This window comes from Notolabrus celidotus, chromosome 2 (genome assembly GCF_009762535.1).
Source record: "Notolabrus celidotus isolate fNotCel1 chromosome 2, fNotCel1.pri, whole genome shotgun sequence".
In the NCBI taxonomy this organism is placed as follows: domain Eukaryota; kingdom Metazoa; phylum Chordata; class Actinopteri; order Labriformes; family Labridae; genus Notolabrus; species Notolabrus celidotus.
Genome location: NC_048273.1, coordinates 107689 through 125593, shown reverse-complemented (window position 1 = coordinate 125593; position 17905 = coordinate 107689). Strand labels below are relative to the sequence as shown.

The window sequence follows — 17905 nt, the reverse complement described above, 5'->3', positions numbered from 1 at the left end:
CCAATTTGTTTCCACTTTCCCTTTTGAACCGGCCATTGTATCATAAAGACAGACACTGTATTAAGAAGTTTATTATTTATGTGTTGGCTTCACAAACATCATTCACTTATTCAATTCAAAGCTTCACACACCAAAGGGATGGTGTCATTATAATCACTGCGCTTATTTTACATTTATTGTCCACTTGATGGCGCAGTAGAGCAAATGGAGCACCATGAAGCTTCGGCCCATGAGTGAAACAATTGGATGGAAAGCCTCAATGCTTCAAGAAGCTTCATCTCGCCATCACTAGTGATAGATTTGGCAAGAGTCTTGGTAAAATAACTATTTCCAGAGTATTCAACAGAGCATTGGTTATTAGAGATGTAAACAATTAATCTAGTATCGATTAATTGATTGTTAGGAAATTACTCGAAACATGCACTTTTGTTTTCAATTTTCTGTCACGTGGCTCAAACAACGTATGGTCTCATGTTACATAAGGCTAATGAAAGTGTTTTAAGTTTAAAGAATGTTTCGATGTAAATCAGCTGTTAAAGGTGTTGGGCACAGCGGAGACGCTCGGCTGCGGCTGTGCGTCAGGTCTCCGCTTTTCAGAGGATCAATACGTCGCGTATTGATCCTGCTGCCAACAACGACACATAGGTTGACAACTTTAAACAGGACATTTCCCCACCTTTAGATACGAAGCCGACAGACCGGTTGGAATTGCTAGTGCGCTGTTTGCTGACCAGCAACATCAGAACTGTCTGATCTTTTCTGCAGCTGGACTGATGATGACCCGGTTGCGCTCCCAGCTGACACTGACCATGTAAACATACTGATCTTTCTCAATAAGAACCAGCAGACAGAAAACTTGACACTGATTCTGAAACCGTCACATATATTAATTTTATTTATGTGGAAAAAATAATTAAGGGGGAAAACACATTGGCACAAACTGTCATCCACTGCACCATTATCCTTTTCAGAGTCTCCGTCTTCAGCATACGGTAGCATTTGTTGTCTTAGTATTTCTTAAGCAAGAATAACATTGTACTTAAACAACTAATTATTTATTCAGCTAAGCAGTGCAAGACACTGAGAATCCCTCAGAATGATTATTTCTAATTTCTAATGAACACCTGGCTCAATACTGCAGCCTACTGGAGAAAGTACAAAACAGCTATGAGGCTTAACTGAATGCAAGACCAACAAGAACACTCTCTAAAATATTTTTAACCAAATACTCAGAAATGTTACACTAGTGTGAGACATAAGCAATAATAAAAACATGTAAAATGTAAATAAGTAGTTCATCGTTATTTCAGTTGATGCTGCTCTGACAGTAACAACCAAACAAAGATAATTCAGTTTTTGTTCAGCCACAAAAACATCTATAAAAGGCATCAATTATGTAGTGTAACAGTATCAACTTATGTGCATTCCTATTCCATGTGTTAGACGTTTATTTAAATATCTACAACAGCTACAATAAAACGTATTAATGATAAAAAAAGTGCATCAAACTGTATTTTAAAGTTAATTTTAACCATCTTTAACTATTTATTGCTAACAAAGTTATCAATTATTTATTCAAATGTACCAAACCATGTTTCAGAGTTACAGTTTTAACTATTATCAACAGTGACTTCACTGCAGTGATGCTTGGACGATTTAAGACAGGAAGACGACTGGCATCCAGGTCCCATCACCCTGCTCTCCCGTGTTACCTCTTCTGACATTTTGCTTCCAATGTAGGACTGTCCCAGCATTCTTCTTTTTTTCTGCAACGCTTTCTTCCAGGTTTCTGCATTTTTCCGCTTCCTCCCTCCAACACCTTGTGCACCTTCAGTCAAATAATCTGGATCTTAAAAAGGAACATAAAACAATAACATTAGTATGTGTGTATGATGCATTATTCAGTGTCAGCTGCTGTGAAGTAGCTCTGGTGCTATCTCCACATTCTACTGGTATTATGATGAGTAGATAATTACTTAATTTTGAGTTTTGGAGCCACTGTTCCTTTCTATTATACACTGCAGGAAGCAATGGAGACTCATGAATCATTAACACATTATTAAACATACCTGCATCCATCTCAACTTCCTCGCTGACATTTTCTTCCTCACTATCCTCAACCTCCTCACTCTCTGTGTATGGATCATCTCCTCTTACTTCTGCTTCCTCGTTTTCCTCTCTCTCTCCACCTGTGCTGTCATAAAGACATCCTGCTGTAGGAAGTCAGAAAACAGAAAACAAACAAACGTCATGCATATCTGCTTTTTATGGTATGACATGTTACAAAAGTATCAAAGAGAACGTCACTGCTTAAGTGCTCATAGGCTGTCCACATAGCATTAGCTTGATAATATAGTGTCATTTAACTTGTTTTTTAGACAACTCAGCAAGTCAAATGACATTCATCCTCACAGTTTCAATGATCAAAATATTATGAAGTGAGTTTTCATGGAATTATTACTTTCAATGAAGCACGGATCAAGCTAAAGAAAGATCGGTGACTTTTCAGATCATTTTATGTCATGGCTAACTCACTACAAGTCATCGTGATCACTTCCGTCTATTCGGACGACTGGAAATCAAAAAACAAAACTATTAATAAGTAATACTTCTCTGTATACTTTTAACTGAGTTGCAGTGTATCCTGTGAAACTGAATCTTAAGTGTTTTATTACGTTACTCACCTCAAACGAAACCACTCGGAAACTGTGTTGCCACTTTCAAAACTATTTGAGAGGAAATGCGCACTTCCTTCAAAATGGAACGGGGTGGAGCTACGAGGTTTCGTCGACGGTCTGAGGACCCAATGGAGTTACGTGGTTTAGTCACAAGGTTTTTTTCATACCTTTCATTGGTTAAAAAAATGTAGAAACCATTGACAGACATGAAGGCTGACAAATAGCAATGATTTATGAAAAAAAACCAAAATGTCAAAATTTGGAGATACGAGGTTTCGGCCCGACAGCGACGATATGTTTAAAAATCAGACACCGGGACCATGTTTAGCCTAGTTACAGAAATGTATTGTTTCACAGTTAATAGTCAACATTCATTGGAAGTGGTGTGCCTGAAAGGCCTTAATTACATGAATGTAATTTTTAAAAAATAAAAAATAGTGATAGAGAGTGTGGGTGTGGGGTATTTAATCATTTCCTAGTCATTAAGTTTTAGTATAAAAAAACAACTTATATTGCTGTATATAGACTAAAACGTGGACTTCCTGTTTCACAGGAAGTATAGAAAAAACCCATAAATTTCCAAGTTTAAATTTACTTCAAAATGTACTTCCACATTTTAATATATTGTATACTGCATGCATGTAGATTAAAACTTGGACTTCCTGTGTCACAGTTCAACACAAAGAAGGAAGTGACCTAGCAGCTTGGACCACATGGCGAGTAAGTGTTTGCTCTGTAATTTGATTTTCCTTTTATAAAACATGTTGAAACTTGCCTCGTTTTGCCATATTTCACTGTCTAACATCACAATGTCATGTTTATCAGAGTTTTTATGCACTTTTGAACTGAAAAAAATATCACTTTTTACTGCATTTTGCACTCCGACGGCCCGCGCCGACGGCCCGCGCCGACTTTCGGAGGCTGTTGTGGGCTGAGTTTTAGAGATATAGTGAAGATACCGATATCCCATGAAACTAGAAGAACTAATGAATCCATTAATACCACCCATGCCATGATAGCTTGTCAGGAAGTGGGTTAAATAACGCTCCAAAGTTAGCATGTGAAGACATTATGATATAGATGTAAATGTGGAAAATTTCCAAATTTCAATTTATGTCTAAGTTGATGAGCCTTGCACAGTGCATAATTTCATGGTTTAAAAAATGGGCCCCCTGTTTACAGTCTTCATTGGACTTTATTTACTCCCTTTTTCTTTCTCTACGACAAGTTAATTCATTGTTTCTATGAGCCACTTGTTTTTAGTTTTTTTCTCCCTCATCCATTTTCAATGCATGCATGTAGATTAAAACTTGGACTTCCTTTGTCAACAGGAAGAAGAAAGTGCCTTATCAGCTTGGACCACATGGTGAGTAAACATTTGCTCTGTAATTTATTGATTTTTCTTTTATGAAACATATTGAAACTTGTTTGGTTTTGCCATATTTCACTGTCTAACATTGCAGTGTTATGTTTATTATTGTTTATTTGCACTTTTGAACTTTTAAAAAATGACTTTTTACTGCATTTTGTGTTGCACCTGAAGACATTATGATTAAGATATAAATCTGAATTAAAGCCGCAAGCGGCGATGAACGGGCCCTCGCACATCCGCAGCCGCCGGCTACGCGAGCCACTGCTGCATACGTACGCAAACCACCGCTGCATACGTACGCAAACCACCGCTGCATACGTACGCGAGCCAACGCCGCATACGTACGCGAGCCAACGCCGCATACGTACGCGAGCCAACGCCGCATACGTACGCGAGCCAACGCCGCATACGTACGCGAGCCAACGCCGCATACGTACGCGAGCCAACGCCGCATACGTACGCGAGCCAACGCCGCATACGTACGCGAGCCAACGCCGCATACGTACGCGAGCCAACGCCGCATACGTACGCGAGCCAACGCCGCATACGTACGCGAGCCAACGCCGCATACGTACGCGAGCCAACGCCGCATACGTACGCGAGCCAACGCCGCATACGTACGCGAACCAACGCCGCATACGTACGCGAACCAACGCCGCATACGTACGCGAACCAACGCCGCATACGTACGCGAACCAACGCCGCATACGTACGCGAGCCAACGCCGCATACGTACGCGAGCCAACGCCGCATACGTACGCGAGCCAACGCCGCATACGTACGCGAGCCAACGCCGCATACGTACGCGAGCCAACGCCGCATACGTACGCGAACCAACGCCGCATACGTACGCGAGCCAACGCCGCATACGTACGCGAGCCAACGCCGCATACGTACGCGAACCAACGCCGCATACGTACGAGAGCCAACGCCGCATACGTACGCGAGCCAACGCCGCATACGTACGCGAACCAACGCCGCATACGTACGCGAGCCAACGCCGCATACGTACGCGAGCCAACGCCGCATACGTACGCGAGCCAACGCCGCATACGTACGCGAACCAACGCCGCATACATACGCGAGCGAATCACTAAGACAGGAATTGGTATATGAATGAAATTTGTAGGAAAGCACCATGTGCACTGTAAGATGGACCTGCTTGTCCTTCTTGGTCATCTATCCAGTCTGCATCCACTGAAGAGTTGAAACATAAAAAGATTTATTAGGCAATGATGTTTTGCATGGAAAGTGTGCATTGTTGCACTGTGTTTTTTGTGCGTCCTGATGCCATTTTTACCCCTAGGGGGCGCTACTGAAATTTTTTTTCTGAGACCCATAAATTAACAAATTTTTCGCCAAGCCCGATGAGTGTGCAAAAATACTCGCGCTTTCATTCACGTTCAGGGGGCCAAAAGTCCCCTAGAAGGCGCGGACGAATAATAATAATAATCCTTAGGGTTTCAATAGGGCCTTCGCCCCCGGTGGCCACCGGCGGTGCTCGGGCCCTAAATATTTCCAAATTGCAATCTATGTCACATAATACATAGATTGAAATATGGAACATGAACTCTGCAACCAAAGGTGATAGAGACATTGAAAGTGGTGCGCCTGAAAGGCCTCGATTAAATGAATGCAAAAGTGCCCTCAGTGTCCTCCTTCCTCACTGTACAGGTGATGGGAGGGTAAATCTTCCTTCCATATTTACATCTACTTCACTGTGGTGCCCCTTTTGGTGTCCTTCCTGTGGGGTTTGTGGGACCAAAATTGAAACCTTTTATCAGTGGGAAGCCAGGTTTCAGCCGGAAGTGGTTCCAAGTCTTGTATGGCTGTTAGCTAGCTACATAATACATACAAACATTTTAAAACTGATTTATCGTTGTGTGTTGTATGTTGTATGTTTCTGCCTTTTCCACTCAGTCTGGAATTTGCAGTCATCAGGAACCCAACAAATTCCAGAAGTGACGTCAAGACTCCATTTATGTAAGCAGCTGGGCTTCCCAGCAATCAGCAAGTTTTTATTGTTTGAATATGCTCAGTTTTACAATTTTTTACATTAACATTGTGACCATTTGTCCTTCTTAAAACCCTCTAAATGCACAGGTATCAGTGTTCTGAATGACATATTTGCCAAGATGGTAAGTAGAAATCAATAGAGAGTGTACTTTATGTTACTTTGCTGAGGAGACAGTGTCTTAATTTGGTATATTATTTTGAATTATCCACAGAATAAAAAAGTATGCGGAATGTGTTTTGCTAGCTACAGCAACATAAAGCAACACCTTACAGTGTCCCACACCATTCCCAATAAAAAGGAGTTTCAGCTTCTTGTAAAATATGGGAATGCACGGTAAGATGAAGAATTTTTTTTGTCATATTCATGAATAGATACCCTATTATGTTATTAGCATGGATTTCGTGGACTCATTTATTTTTAATTTCCTACCATAGAACTAGAGACAAATTGGACTGTCAAATATGTGGGAAGAAAGAGCTCATCCGCCTTGATAAGCATTTACAAGTTACACATAATATTTTGGCATTTGAGGTAAGTATATTCAATTGGTTTCAATTTGACAAAAGAAACGTATGCAAGATCCATTGTAAATCTGATGTTTTATCCATCTTAGGTTGGTTTAATGTTAGAAATGTTATTATGTTAATAGGAACGAGAACCAATCACAAAGCAGGCCAAGAAAGCAGCCATTGTGAAAGAGCTTGCTGAACTGCGGCAGTCCGACCCTGATGTGCCCATGGTATCGATGTTGGACCTGGGGATGACAAATGAAAATGGTACGTACAAGTTGTGTTAATATAATTCTTTATTGCCTAGTAAAAAGGGAACTTATATCATCATAAGCACCTTCTGGGGTAATGATTTTGGGGAAGGCACTTTGACAAAAATTTCAAATTCCACATTCCAAAATTCCAATTATTAAGTGGCTCTAAGTTCATTTCTACACATGATAGAGACATGGGGCCAACAGTTCTGCAAAGCTCTCCATCCCCTCTTTCATTTCATGCACCAATATTTGGATTTCGGGTATCCAGAGTGGACAGTGTTTGAGAGGTCATAACTCCACAGTGCATTGTAGTGGGAAGCTGAACCCCTTAGGGTTTTTTTCATCTATAGAAATGGACTTAGAGCCCCACTTCCAAAACTGCAATCCAGAATCAAAATGGCTGCCCACAGAAACAAAATGGGAGATGAGAATTTGGAAGTTCCAGATTCTCATCTATGGGCATGCTGGTAGATGAGAATTTGGATATTTTTTTAACTATGCACAAATTAAACTTGAACTTTCTACTGTGAAGTTTTTTATGGCTTTTGTAAAGCAACCAAAAATGTTATGCTATATACTGAAATTTGGAACCGTAGGAATTTAGTTTCCAATTTAGATCTGTTGCCTTTCATTATAGAGGAGGATGAGTGTCTGCTTTCTGGTGAGGAGCAGAGGCTGGAGCAAGCGGGATTTGAGTGCCAGGAGGAGGAGATGGACATATCCCCCGATGTTGCAATTGGCAGTGATAAACACTCCAATGATCGTTCTCCCACTGGAATCGATTCCAGCCCCAAATGTTCCACCGCCATGTCTGTTGGAAGTCATTTGAGATGTGATGAAAACATGTCCTTCTCCAGTGACCCTGATAAAACTACCAGTCAGCCACTTCCTTCCACTCCTGTTTCTGGGTCCCACAACTCCTCTTCCAGTCAATGCAACTGTGAGCTGTTTGCTCTCAGGTTGCAGAAGCTGGAACAGAAGGTGGATCAGTTAATGACATGGACATCCAACAGGATACCCAGCAGACCACCTCTCTCAGCCCAAAAATTGGAACACGTTGGCAAGGGGAAGAAGGGCGATCGATTATTTGGTAAGTTTTCCTTTCCTTTTCAATTACAATTGGGTGAGAGAGGAGAGAGACAGTTACATTTACTTTATTATTTCCCTTTTCATCTTGGCTTTTTTGGGGAATTGTCCAAATAATGTTTACTGTTTTTTTTTTTTACTACAGAAAAGATTCTTGCTGATTTTTTTAAGTTTCGCCTGGGGCCACGGAAGGCAAAAAAGGATGTTGAAAATGCACGGCAATCGTCCAGCCATGCCAATCGTTTTTGCCTGTACATGGCCGCTGGCCTACCGTCCTCTGCCACCTCCGAAGACCTAAAATTCCTTACCCAAATGGACAAGTTACGTGTGTAAGTATTTTTTATGTCATATTATTCTTGACCTAAAAACTATTTTCAGAGTTAACCAGGCACAAAATACTTACAAATACAAATACAATTTCTTATCTATGAATTCCAAATTGTAATCTATGATGTTTTGAAATAGATGAGAATTTAGATGTTGGAATATGGAGTTTTGAATCTGGTGGTAGAGCTTGAACTGAGATTTAATCACTTGTAACTCCTGACCTTTCTCCATAGTTGGACGACGTACCTGTTTGAGAAGGGCTATGCGCCCACGTCAATCAAGAATATGTTGACCAACGTGTCCACCTTCTTCAAACACGTTGAAAACTCATTCCTGAAGGCTAGTAAGCTTAGCCACAAAGATTTCACAAGAATTCATTATGAACTTAAGAGAATCACAGCTGAGGTACAGAGAAAAGTGGTTGTCCACCGGCAGAAAGTGTTGCGCCACAAGACAGGTAAATGCTTTCAATTTCTTCCAGTCTGGTATTGTTTACTTTCTAAGAATCACATTGTATGTCCCTAGATATATTTTATATCTAAATAAATTTGGACTTGGAAACTCATACATTTGTGGTGCATGTCACACTGTTTTCACAGATGAGCAGCTTCTTGCACATGAGGAAAGGAAATTCATGATAACTGCAAGGAAAAATATTCCTGAACTGCTTCGTAAGTAGACTTCATTATTTACATCGTATTCCTTCTTTTTCAGTAGTTTGCATTCTTCTACATTTAAGCCAGCAATGCAGTGTAGCGTCAGCTCTTCAAAAAAACATTCACTTATTTTATACATTATTGGTAATTTTCAACTTCTCAATGATATTCAAACTAATTGAACCCATTCCCATTTTTCCAACTATTCCTACTACTTCACCTTCTTACACATTCAAGCCAGCATTGCAGTGTAGCGTCAGCTATTAAACATACAGCATTCACACCCTGCAATTTTGCAGGAATTGCATTCTCTAGTTTACATTGTATTCCTTCTTTTTCAGTAGATTGCATTCTTAAAAATGTGTATTTCTTACATATATATATCTTGGCATGTTTTGTAGAAACCTTAGCCCGCAATGGAGGTCAGGAGATGGAGCATTCCAAGGTCATGGGCTACATCATGGGCTACCTGAGCATGCTCACTGGACACAGATCTGTCGTACTCACTAACATGACCGTAGAAAATGTGGCCAACTTTGAGACTTGGAGTCATGGCCAGAAGTTCCACATTCTGGTTAGTATTTTTTAGGGGTGGGGGGACCAAGTAATAAACATTTCTTTAGTGAAATTACTATTAGTATCATCAATTAAGTCAGCATTTCATAGTCACATAAGCTACATTCACCAGTCATTAGTGATTTGTTCTGCTTATTTAAAGTCCACCTATCCACAGAAATATGATCATTTTCTGCATTTTATTTCCCAAGGTGGATGACCACAAAACTGTGCGGACATTTGGTCAAGCTGCATTTTCCCTTAACACTGAGGAGTTCGCTTGGCTTGAAGAGCTGACCAAAGGCAAGTGCTGTACGCATGCTCAGCGCTGCCACTATGTGTTCCACAGCTTACTCGGCAAGCAGATTATGAAGCCCTTAAACTTCCTACATCTGGCTTGGAGGGATGCTGGAATGAAGAGTACCATCAACTTCAACAAGATCCGGAGCAGCGTCTCTACTCAAGTAAGAATGTAATAGAAGTTGGAATCTGGCCATAGATTAGAATTTGGAAGTTGGAATTCGGCCATGGATTAGAATTTGGAAGTTGGAATTCGGCCATAGGTTAGAATTTGGAAGTTGAAATCCTCAATTTGCAGGCTGGAATTGGAAGTGAAATTATGTTGATGTTTGCATGTAGGTAGAAGTACCAACTTTGGTGTACACACATTTTACAGGCTGTTGAGTAGATGTCATGAGTTTATGGAGAGCCTTGATTAAGTGTTGAGACAGAGTTGCTAAATGGACTGTTTTCATGCAACAATTTAAAAAAATTTCTTTGTTTGGGTTTCCAGGCCAACCAACACCTCTCTGAGAAGGAGAGAAAGCAGGTGGCAAAATCTATGTGCCACGATCCCCAAACTGCAGAGAGGTTTTATGTCGCACTGCCAGACAGAGTGACAGGGTACGAAGCAAGGAAGTTGAGACTGAAAGCCCTGAAGAGCGCTGTTGAAAACTCTCAGGAAGATGAAATCGGTGATGATGAGGATTCCATCCTCAATGACACACCAGAGACGAGCTCAGACGATGAGGAACCGATCTACGATGATCGCCCAGAGTCAAGTTCTTCAATTTCATCGGAGGATTTTAGACGCAGGCGTGGAAAAAGGCCTCAACAGGAAAGTCAAGTTGAATCCTCATCATCTGAAGATGAGCTCCCATCAGCTCAAAGGGTTAAAAAGAGGTTGTATTACCCATCAAAATCCAACATCGTTCTGCAGGTAAACATGTACTCACCATCAAAGTGTTTTGTTGAAGTTGAAAGGAAGCCACCACCGATTATAAAATACTACTTGAATAACTTCTATGTAAAGGAGATCCCGGCCAGGCAGAGCAAAATGTGTAAGCAAGCATCCCCTCTTGACCAGGCTCCATGGGATGTGCCACCCCCCTCCATTAACCAGGCTCCATGGGATGTGCCATCCCCCCCCGTCGACCAGGCTCCAGGGAATGTGCCACCCCCGTCCGTCAACCAGGCTCCAGGGGATGTGCCAGCCCCCCCCGTCGACCAGGCTCCAGGGGATGGGCCAGTCGACCAGGCTCCAGGGAATGTGCCAGCACTCTCCGTCGACCAGGCTCCAGGGAATGTGCCAGCCCCGCCCGTCGACCAGGCTCCAGGGGATGTGCCAGCACTCTCCGTCGACCAGGCTCCAGGGGATGTGCCAGCACCCCCTGTCGACCAGGCTCCAGGGAATGTGCCAGCCCCACCCGTCGACCAGGCTCCAGGGGATGTGCCAGCACCCCCTCACGACCAGGCTCCATGTCACACTGCTTTCACAGATGAGCAGCTTCTTGCAGTTGAGGAAATGGAATTCATGAAGACTGCAAGGAAAAATATTCCTGAACTCTTTCGTAAGCAGACTTCATTATTTACATCATATTCCTTCTTTTTCAGTAGTTTGCATTCTTAAAAATGTGTATTTTTTACATATATATATCTTGGCATGTTTTGTAGGAAGGTCAGCCCACAATGGAGGTCAAGAGAAGGAGCATTCCAAGGTCATGGGCTACATCATGGGCTACCTGAGCATGCTCACCGGACATAGATCTGTCGTACTCACTAACATGACCTCAGAAAATGTGGCCAAATGTGAGACTTGGAGTCATGGCCAGAGGTTCCACATTCTGGTTAGTATTTTTTAGGGATGGGGAGACCAAGTAATAAACATTTCTTTAGTGAAATTACTATTAGTATCATCAATTAAGTCAGCATTTCATAGTCACATGAGCTACATTCACCAGTCATTAGTGATTTGTTCTGCTTATTTAAAGTCCACCTATCCACAGAAATATGATCATTTTCTGCATTTTATTTCCCAAGTTGGATGACCATGAAACTGAGCAGACATTTGGTCAAGCTGCATTTGCCCTTAACGCTGAGGAGTTCGCTTGGCTTGAAGACCTGACCAAAGGCAAGTGCTGCACGCATGGTCAGCACAGCAACTATGTGTTCCACACAATACGCGGCAAGCAGATTGTTAAGCCTTTAAAGTTCCTACATCTGGCTTGGAAGGATGCTGGAATGAAGAGTACCATCAACTTCAACAAGATCTGGAGCAGCGTCTCTAGTCAAGTAAGAATGTAATAGAAGTTGGAATCTGGCCATAGATTAGAAAATGGGAGTTGGAGTTCAGCCATGGATTAGAATTTGGAAGTTGGAATTCAGCCATATGTCAGAATTTTGAAGTTGAAATCCTCAATTTGCAGGCTGGAATTGCACGTGAGATTATGTTGATGTTTGCATGTAGGTATAAGTGCCAACTTTGGTGTACACACATTTTAGAGGCTGTTGAGTGGATGTCATAAGTCATTTATGGAGAGCCTTGATTAAAAGTGTTGAGACAGATTTGCTAAATGGACTGTTTTCATGCAACAATTTAAAAAATATATCTTTGTTTGGGTTTCCAGGCCAACCAACACCTCTCTGAGAAGGAGAGAAAGCAGGTGGCCAAATCCATGTGCCACGATCCGCAAACTGCAGAGAGATTTTATTCCACTCGGACAGACAAAGTGACAGGGTACAAAATAAGGAAGTTGAGACTGAAAGCCCTGAAGAGCGCTGTTGAAAACTCTCAGGAAGGTGAAATCGTTGATGATGAGGAATCCATCCTCAATGACACACCAGAGACGAGCTCAGACGATGAGGAACCGATCTACGATGATCGCCCAGAGTCAAGTTCTTCAATTTCATCAGAGGAGTCGAGACGCAGGCGTGGAAAAAGGCCTCTACAAGAAGATGGACTTGGTTCCTCATCATCAGAGGATGAGCTCCTATCAGTTAAAAAATTTAAGAAGAGCTTGCATTGCCAATCTAAATCCGACATGGTTCTGCAGGTAAACATACACTCACCGTCAAAGTGTTTTGTGGAGATTGAAAAGATGCCACCAGGGATTATGAAATACTACTTGAATAAATTCTTTGCAAAGGAGGCCCTGGCCATGCAGAGCAAAAGGTGTAAGCAAGAACCCCCTCACAACAAGGCACAGAGGGATGGGCCAGCACCCCCTGTCAACCAGGCTCCAAGGGGTGGGCCTGACCCCCACATCGACCAGGCTCCAGGGCAAGTGCCAGCACACCCTCTTGACCAGGATCCAGGGAATGTGCCAGCACTCCCTCACGACCAGGCTCCGGGGCAAGTGCCAGCCCCCCCTCTCTGCCAGGCTCCAGGACATGTGCCTGCGCCCCCTATCGACCAGGCTCCAGGGCAAGTGCCAGCACTCCCTGTCAACCACGCTCCTGGGAATGTGCCACCACCCCCTCTCGAACAGGCTCCGGAACAAGTGCCATCACCCCCTCTCGACCAGGCTCCGGGGCAAGTGCCAGCACTCCCTGTCGAACAGGCTCCAGGGAATGTGCCACCAACCCCTCTCGAACAGGCTCCGGAGCAAATGCCATCACCCCCTCACGACCAGGCTCCGGAACAAGTGCCATCACCCCCTCTCAAAAAGGCTCCGGAACAAGTGCCATCACCCCCTCTCGACCAGGCTCCGGGGCAAGTGCCAGCACTCCCTGTCGAACAGGCTCCAGGGAATGTGCCACCACCCCCTCTCAAAAAGGCTCCGGGGCAAGTGCCACCACCCCCTCTCGAACAGGCTCCGGAACAAGTGCCATCACCCCCTCTCAAAAAGGCTCCGGGGCAAGTGCCAGCACTCCCTGTCGAACAGGCTCCAGGGAATGTGCCACCACCCCCTCTCAAAAAGGCTCCGGGGCAAGTGCCAGCACTCCCTCTCGACCAGGCTCCAGGGAATGTGCCACCACCCCCTCTCAAAAAGGCTCCGGGGCAAGTGCCAGCACTCCCTGTCGAACAGGCTCCAGGGAATGTGCCACCACCCCCTCTCAAAAAGGCTCCGGAGCAAGTGCCATCACCCCCTCTCGACCAGGCTCCGGGGCAAGTGCCAGCACTCACTGTCGACCAGACTCCAGGGAATGTGCCACCACCCCCTCTCAAAAAGGCTCCGGAACAAGTGCCATCACCCCCTCTCGACCAGGCTCCGGGGCAAGTGCCAGCACTCACTGTCGACCAGGCTCCAGGGAATGTGCCACCACCCCCTCTCAAAAAGGCTCCGGAACAAGTGCCATCACCCCCTCTCGACCAGGCTCCGGGGCAAGTGCCAGCACTCCCTGTCGAACAGGCTCCAGGGAATGTGCCACCACCCCCTCTCAAAAAGGCTCCGGGGCAAGTGCCAGCACTTCCTGTCGAACAGGCTCCAGGGAATGTGCCACCACCCCCTCTCAAAAAGGCTCCGGAGCAAGTACCATCACCCCCTCTCGACCAGGCTCCGGGGCAAGTGCCAGCACTCACTGTTGACCAGGCTCCAGGGAATGTGCCACCACCCCCTCTCAAAAAGGCTCCGGAACAAGTGCCATCACCCCCTCTCGACCAGGCTCCGGGGCAAGTGCCAGCACTCCCTGTCGAACAGGCTCCAGGGAATGTGCCACCACCCCCTCTCAAAAAGGCTCCGGGGCAAGTGCCAGCACTCCCTGTCGAACAGGCTCCAGGGAATGTGCCACCACCCCCTCTCGAACAGGCTCCGGAGCAAGTGCCATCACCCCGTCTCGACCAGGCTCCGGGGCAAGTGCCAGCACTCACTGTCGACCAGGCTCCAGGGCAAGTGCCGGCACTCCCTCATGACCAGGCTCCGGGGCAAGTACTGGCACTCCCTGTCAACCACGCTCCGGGGAATGTGCCACCACCCCATCTCGACCAGGCTCCGGGACAAGTGCCAGCACTCCCCGTCGACCAGGCTCCAGGACAAGTGGCGGCGCTCCCTCATGACCAGGCTCCAGGGCAAGTACTGGCACTCCCTCTCAACCACACTCCAGGGCAAGTGCCAGCACTCCCCGTCAACCACGCTCCTGGGAATGTGCCACCACCCCCTCTCGAACAGGCTCCGGAACAAGTGCCATCACCCCCTCTCGACCAGGCTCCGGGGCAAGTGCTAGCACTCCCTGTCGAAAAGGCTCCAGGGAATGTGCCACCACCCCCTCTCGAACAGGCTCCGGAGCAAGTGCCATCACCCCCTCTCGACCAGGCTCCGGGGCAAGTGCCAGCACTCACTGTCGACCAGGCTCCAGGGCAAGTGCCGGCACTCCCTCATGACCAGGCTCCGGGGCAAGTACTGGCACTCCCTGTCAACCACGCTCCGGGGAATGTGCCCCCACCCCATCTCGACCAGGCTCCGGGACAAGTGCCAGCACTCCCTGTCGACCAGGCTCCAGGGCAAGTGCCGGCACTCCCTCATGACCAGGCTCCAGGGCAAGTACTGGCACTCCCTCTCAACCACGCTCCAGGGCAAGTGCCAGCACTCCCCGTCAACCACGCTCCTGGGAATGTGCCAACAACCCCTCTCGAACAGGCTCCGGAACAAGTGCCATCACCCCCTCTCGACCAGGCTCCGGGGCAAGTGCCAGCACTCCCTGTCAACCAGGCTCCAGGGCAAGTGCCGGCACTCCCTCTCAACCACACTCCAGGACAAGTGCCAGCACTCCATCATGACCAGGCTCCAGGGCAAGTACTGGCACTCCCTCTCAACCACACTCCAGGGCAAGTGCCAGCACTCCCTCTCGACCAGGCTCCAGGGAATGTGCCACCACCCCCTCTCAAAAAGGCTCCGGGGCAAGTGCCAGCACTCCCTGTCGAACAGGCTCCAGGGAATGTGCCACCACCCCCTCTCAAAAAGGCTCCGGGGCAAGTGCCAGCACTCCCTGTCGAACAGGCTCCAGGGAATGTGCCACCACCCCCTCTCAAAAAGGCTCCGGGGCAAGTGCCAGCACTCCCTGTCGAACAGGCTCCAGGGAATATGCCACCACCCCCTCTCAAAAAGGCTCCGGAACAAGTGCCATCACCCCCTCTCGACCAGGCTCCGGGGCAAGTGACAGCACTCCCTGTCGAACAGGCTCCAGGGAATGTGCCACCACCCCCTCTCAAAAAGGCTCCGGGGCAAGTGCCAGCACTCCCTGTCGAACAGGCTCCAGGGAATGTGCCACCACCCCCTCTCAAAAAGGCTCCGGAGCAAGTGCCATCACCCCCTCTCGACCAGGCTCCGGGGAATGTGCCACCACCCCCTCTCAAAAAGGCTCCGGAACAAGTGCCATCACCCCCCCTCGACCAGGCTCCGGGGCAAGTGCCAGCACTCCCTGTCAACCAGGCTCCAGGGCAAGTGCCGGCACTCCCTCTCAACCACACTCCAGGACAAGTGCCAGCACTCCCTCATGACCAGGCTCCAGGGCAAGTACTGGCACTCCCTCTCAACCACACTCCAGGGCAAGTGCCAGCACTCCCTGTCGAACGGGCTCCAGGGAATGTGCCACCACCCCATCTCGACCAGGCACCGGGACAAGTGCCAGCACTCCCTGTCGACCAGGCTCTGGGGATTGTGCCAGCACACCCTCTCGAACAAGCTCCGGGGCATGTGCCAGCACCCCTGCTCTACCAGGCTCCAGGACAAGTGCCAGCACTCCCTGTCGACCAGACTCTGGGGCAAGTGCCATCACTCCCTGATCGCCCAGACTCTGGGGCAAGTGCCATCACTCCCTGATCGCCCAGACTCTGGGGCAAGTGCTGTCACTCCTTGTCGACCACACTCCGGGGAATGTGCCAGCACCCCTTCTCGAACAGGTTCCGTGGAATGTGCCAGCACTTCTTCTCGATCAGGCTCCGGGGCAAGTGACCCCTGCCCATCAGACCCACTGGATTGACAACAATGAAGAGTATGCTGGCGGTCTCATTTTACCATTAAGATTATTATTTTATATTTGTCTTACTATTCTTTGATTTTGAATTTGTTATTATTTGTTTGTTGAACATAATATTTTAGTGGATTTCCACACATTTATGTTATATTTTTTGGTTTTATAAAACTTTTTTTTCTAAATTTTAAAAAAGTCAAGAAATGAAAGAATCCCAGCACTTCAAGTGTAAGTTTATAAATAATGTTCAAAGAAATACATGTTCTTAAAAGCAATTTACATGTTTGTGTCTGCCTCCTGCTTTGAGTTTTGAAAAAAATCAAGGACATGTAGAAAACATTTTGGAAAACTTTCAAGACCATTGAATAGCTACATAGAATGCATAGAGCACTTCCTGCCAAACATGCTCCCAGGAAAGGGTTGCTGCATCAAAGACAGGTGCTTGCATCACTCTAGGTACATGTAAGGATGAGTTATCAAGCCGGAAAGTAATTCCAAATTCTCATCTATGGCCATGCCGATAGATGAAAATCTGGAATTCTTTCAAAGGTTCATATTTCAACGACAGAGGGCGATAGAGGGTTGATTCCAAGTACAAAAGGAAGCCTGTAGATTGCTGGATCATATACAGGTGCTTGCATCACTCTAGGTACATGTAAGGATGAGTTATCAAGCCAGAAAGTAATTCCAAATTCTCATCTATGGCCATGCCGATAGATGAAAATCTGGAATTCTTTCAAAGGTTCATATTTCAACGACAGAGGGCGATAGAGGGTTGATTCCAAGTACAAAAGGAAGCCTGTAGATTGCTGGATCATATACAGGTAATTGCATCACTCTAGGTACACGTAAGGATGAGTTATCAAGCCAGAAAGTAATTCCAAATTCTCATCTATGGCCATGCCGATAGATGAAAATCTGGAATTCTTTCAAAGGTTCATATTTCAACGACAGAGGGCGATAGAGGGCTGATTCCAAGTTCAAATTGAAGGTTGTAGATTGCTGGATCAAAGACACGTGGCTGCATCACCCTAGGGGTGCGTCTCAAAGCTCTAAACGTCCATCCTCGCGTTTCTTCCTCGCGTCTCTTCCTCGCGTCTTAGTCCCGCCCACCAGAGATGCGAGGAAATGAAACCAGAGGAGAGAGGAGAGAGGAGATTTGTATTTAGAGAAATGAGACGTCCTCTCCTCCGGAGCGTCACGTGAAGCGACGTCGGTTTGTGACGACGGCTTTAACAGCTGTTTGTGTCTGCACACATG

At 46.1% G+C, this 17905-nt stretch overlaps 1 protein-coding gene and 1 long non-coding RNA gene across 4 annotated transcripts; one reads left to right on the top strand and one right to left on the bottom strand.

Annotated features, from left to right (window-relative positions):
• Positions 1–866: 866 nt before the first annotated feature.
• Positions 867–2787, bottom strand: LOC117831945. The gene is made up of 3 exons (XR_004635112.1): positions 2685–2787; positions 2070–2213; positions 867–1849 (listed from the first exon to the last, which is right to left on the bottom strand). It is a non-coding gene; the product is annotated as an uncharacterized LOC117831945 (long non-coding RNA).
• Positions 2788–3209: 422 nt separating this feature from the next.
• On the top strand, positions 3210–16618 carry LOC117807360 (titin-like). Of its 3 annotated transcripts, XM_034676637.1 has the most exons (19): positions 3210–3398; positions 4010–4044; positions 5971–6033; positions 6154–6188; positions 6279–6400; positions 6502–6598; positions 6717–6843; positions 7471–7923; positions 8065–8248; positions 8480–8703; positions 8846–8917; positions 9304–9476; positions 9670–9921; positions 10251–10676; positions 10770–11307; positions 11411–11583; positions 11777–12028; positions 12364–13512; positions 13585–16618. In XM_034676637.1, the coding sequence occupies exons 4-19, from the start codon at positions 6186–6188 to the stop codon at positions 16492–16494; spliced, it is 7155 nt and encodes a 2384-aa protein (XP_034532528.1). In that variant the 5' UTR covers positions 3210–3398; positions 4010–4044; positions 5971–6033; positions 6154–6185; the 3' UTR covers positions 16495–16618. The 3 variants fall into 3 exon arrangements, with proteins under 3 accessions (XP_034532528.1, XP_034532520.1, XP_034532511.1); XM_034676629.1 differs by having other exon boundaries at positions 10824–11307; positions 12364–16618; XM_034676620.1 differs by having other exon boundaries at positions 12364–16618.
• The last annotated feature ends 1287 nt before the right edge of the window (positions 16619–17905 follow it).

Coding starts and splice junctions, on each gene's coding strand:
- LOC117807360 (XM_034676620.1), top strand. Junction 6,844..7,470: donor GGGGATGACAAATGAAAATG/GTACGTACAAGT, acceptor CTTTCATTATAG/AGGAGGATGAGTGTCTGCTT. Junction 11,308..11,410: donor AAATATTCCTGAACTCTTTC/GTAAGCAGACTT, acceptor CATGTTTTGTAG/GAAGGTCAGCCCACAATGGA.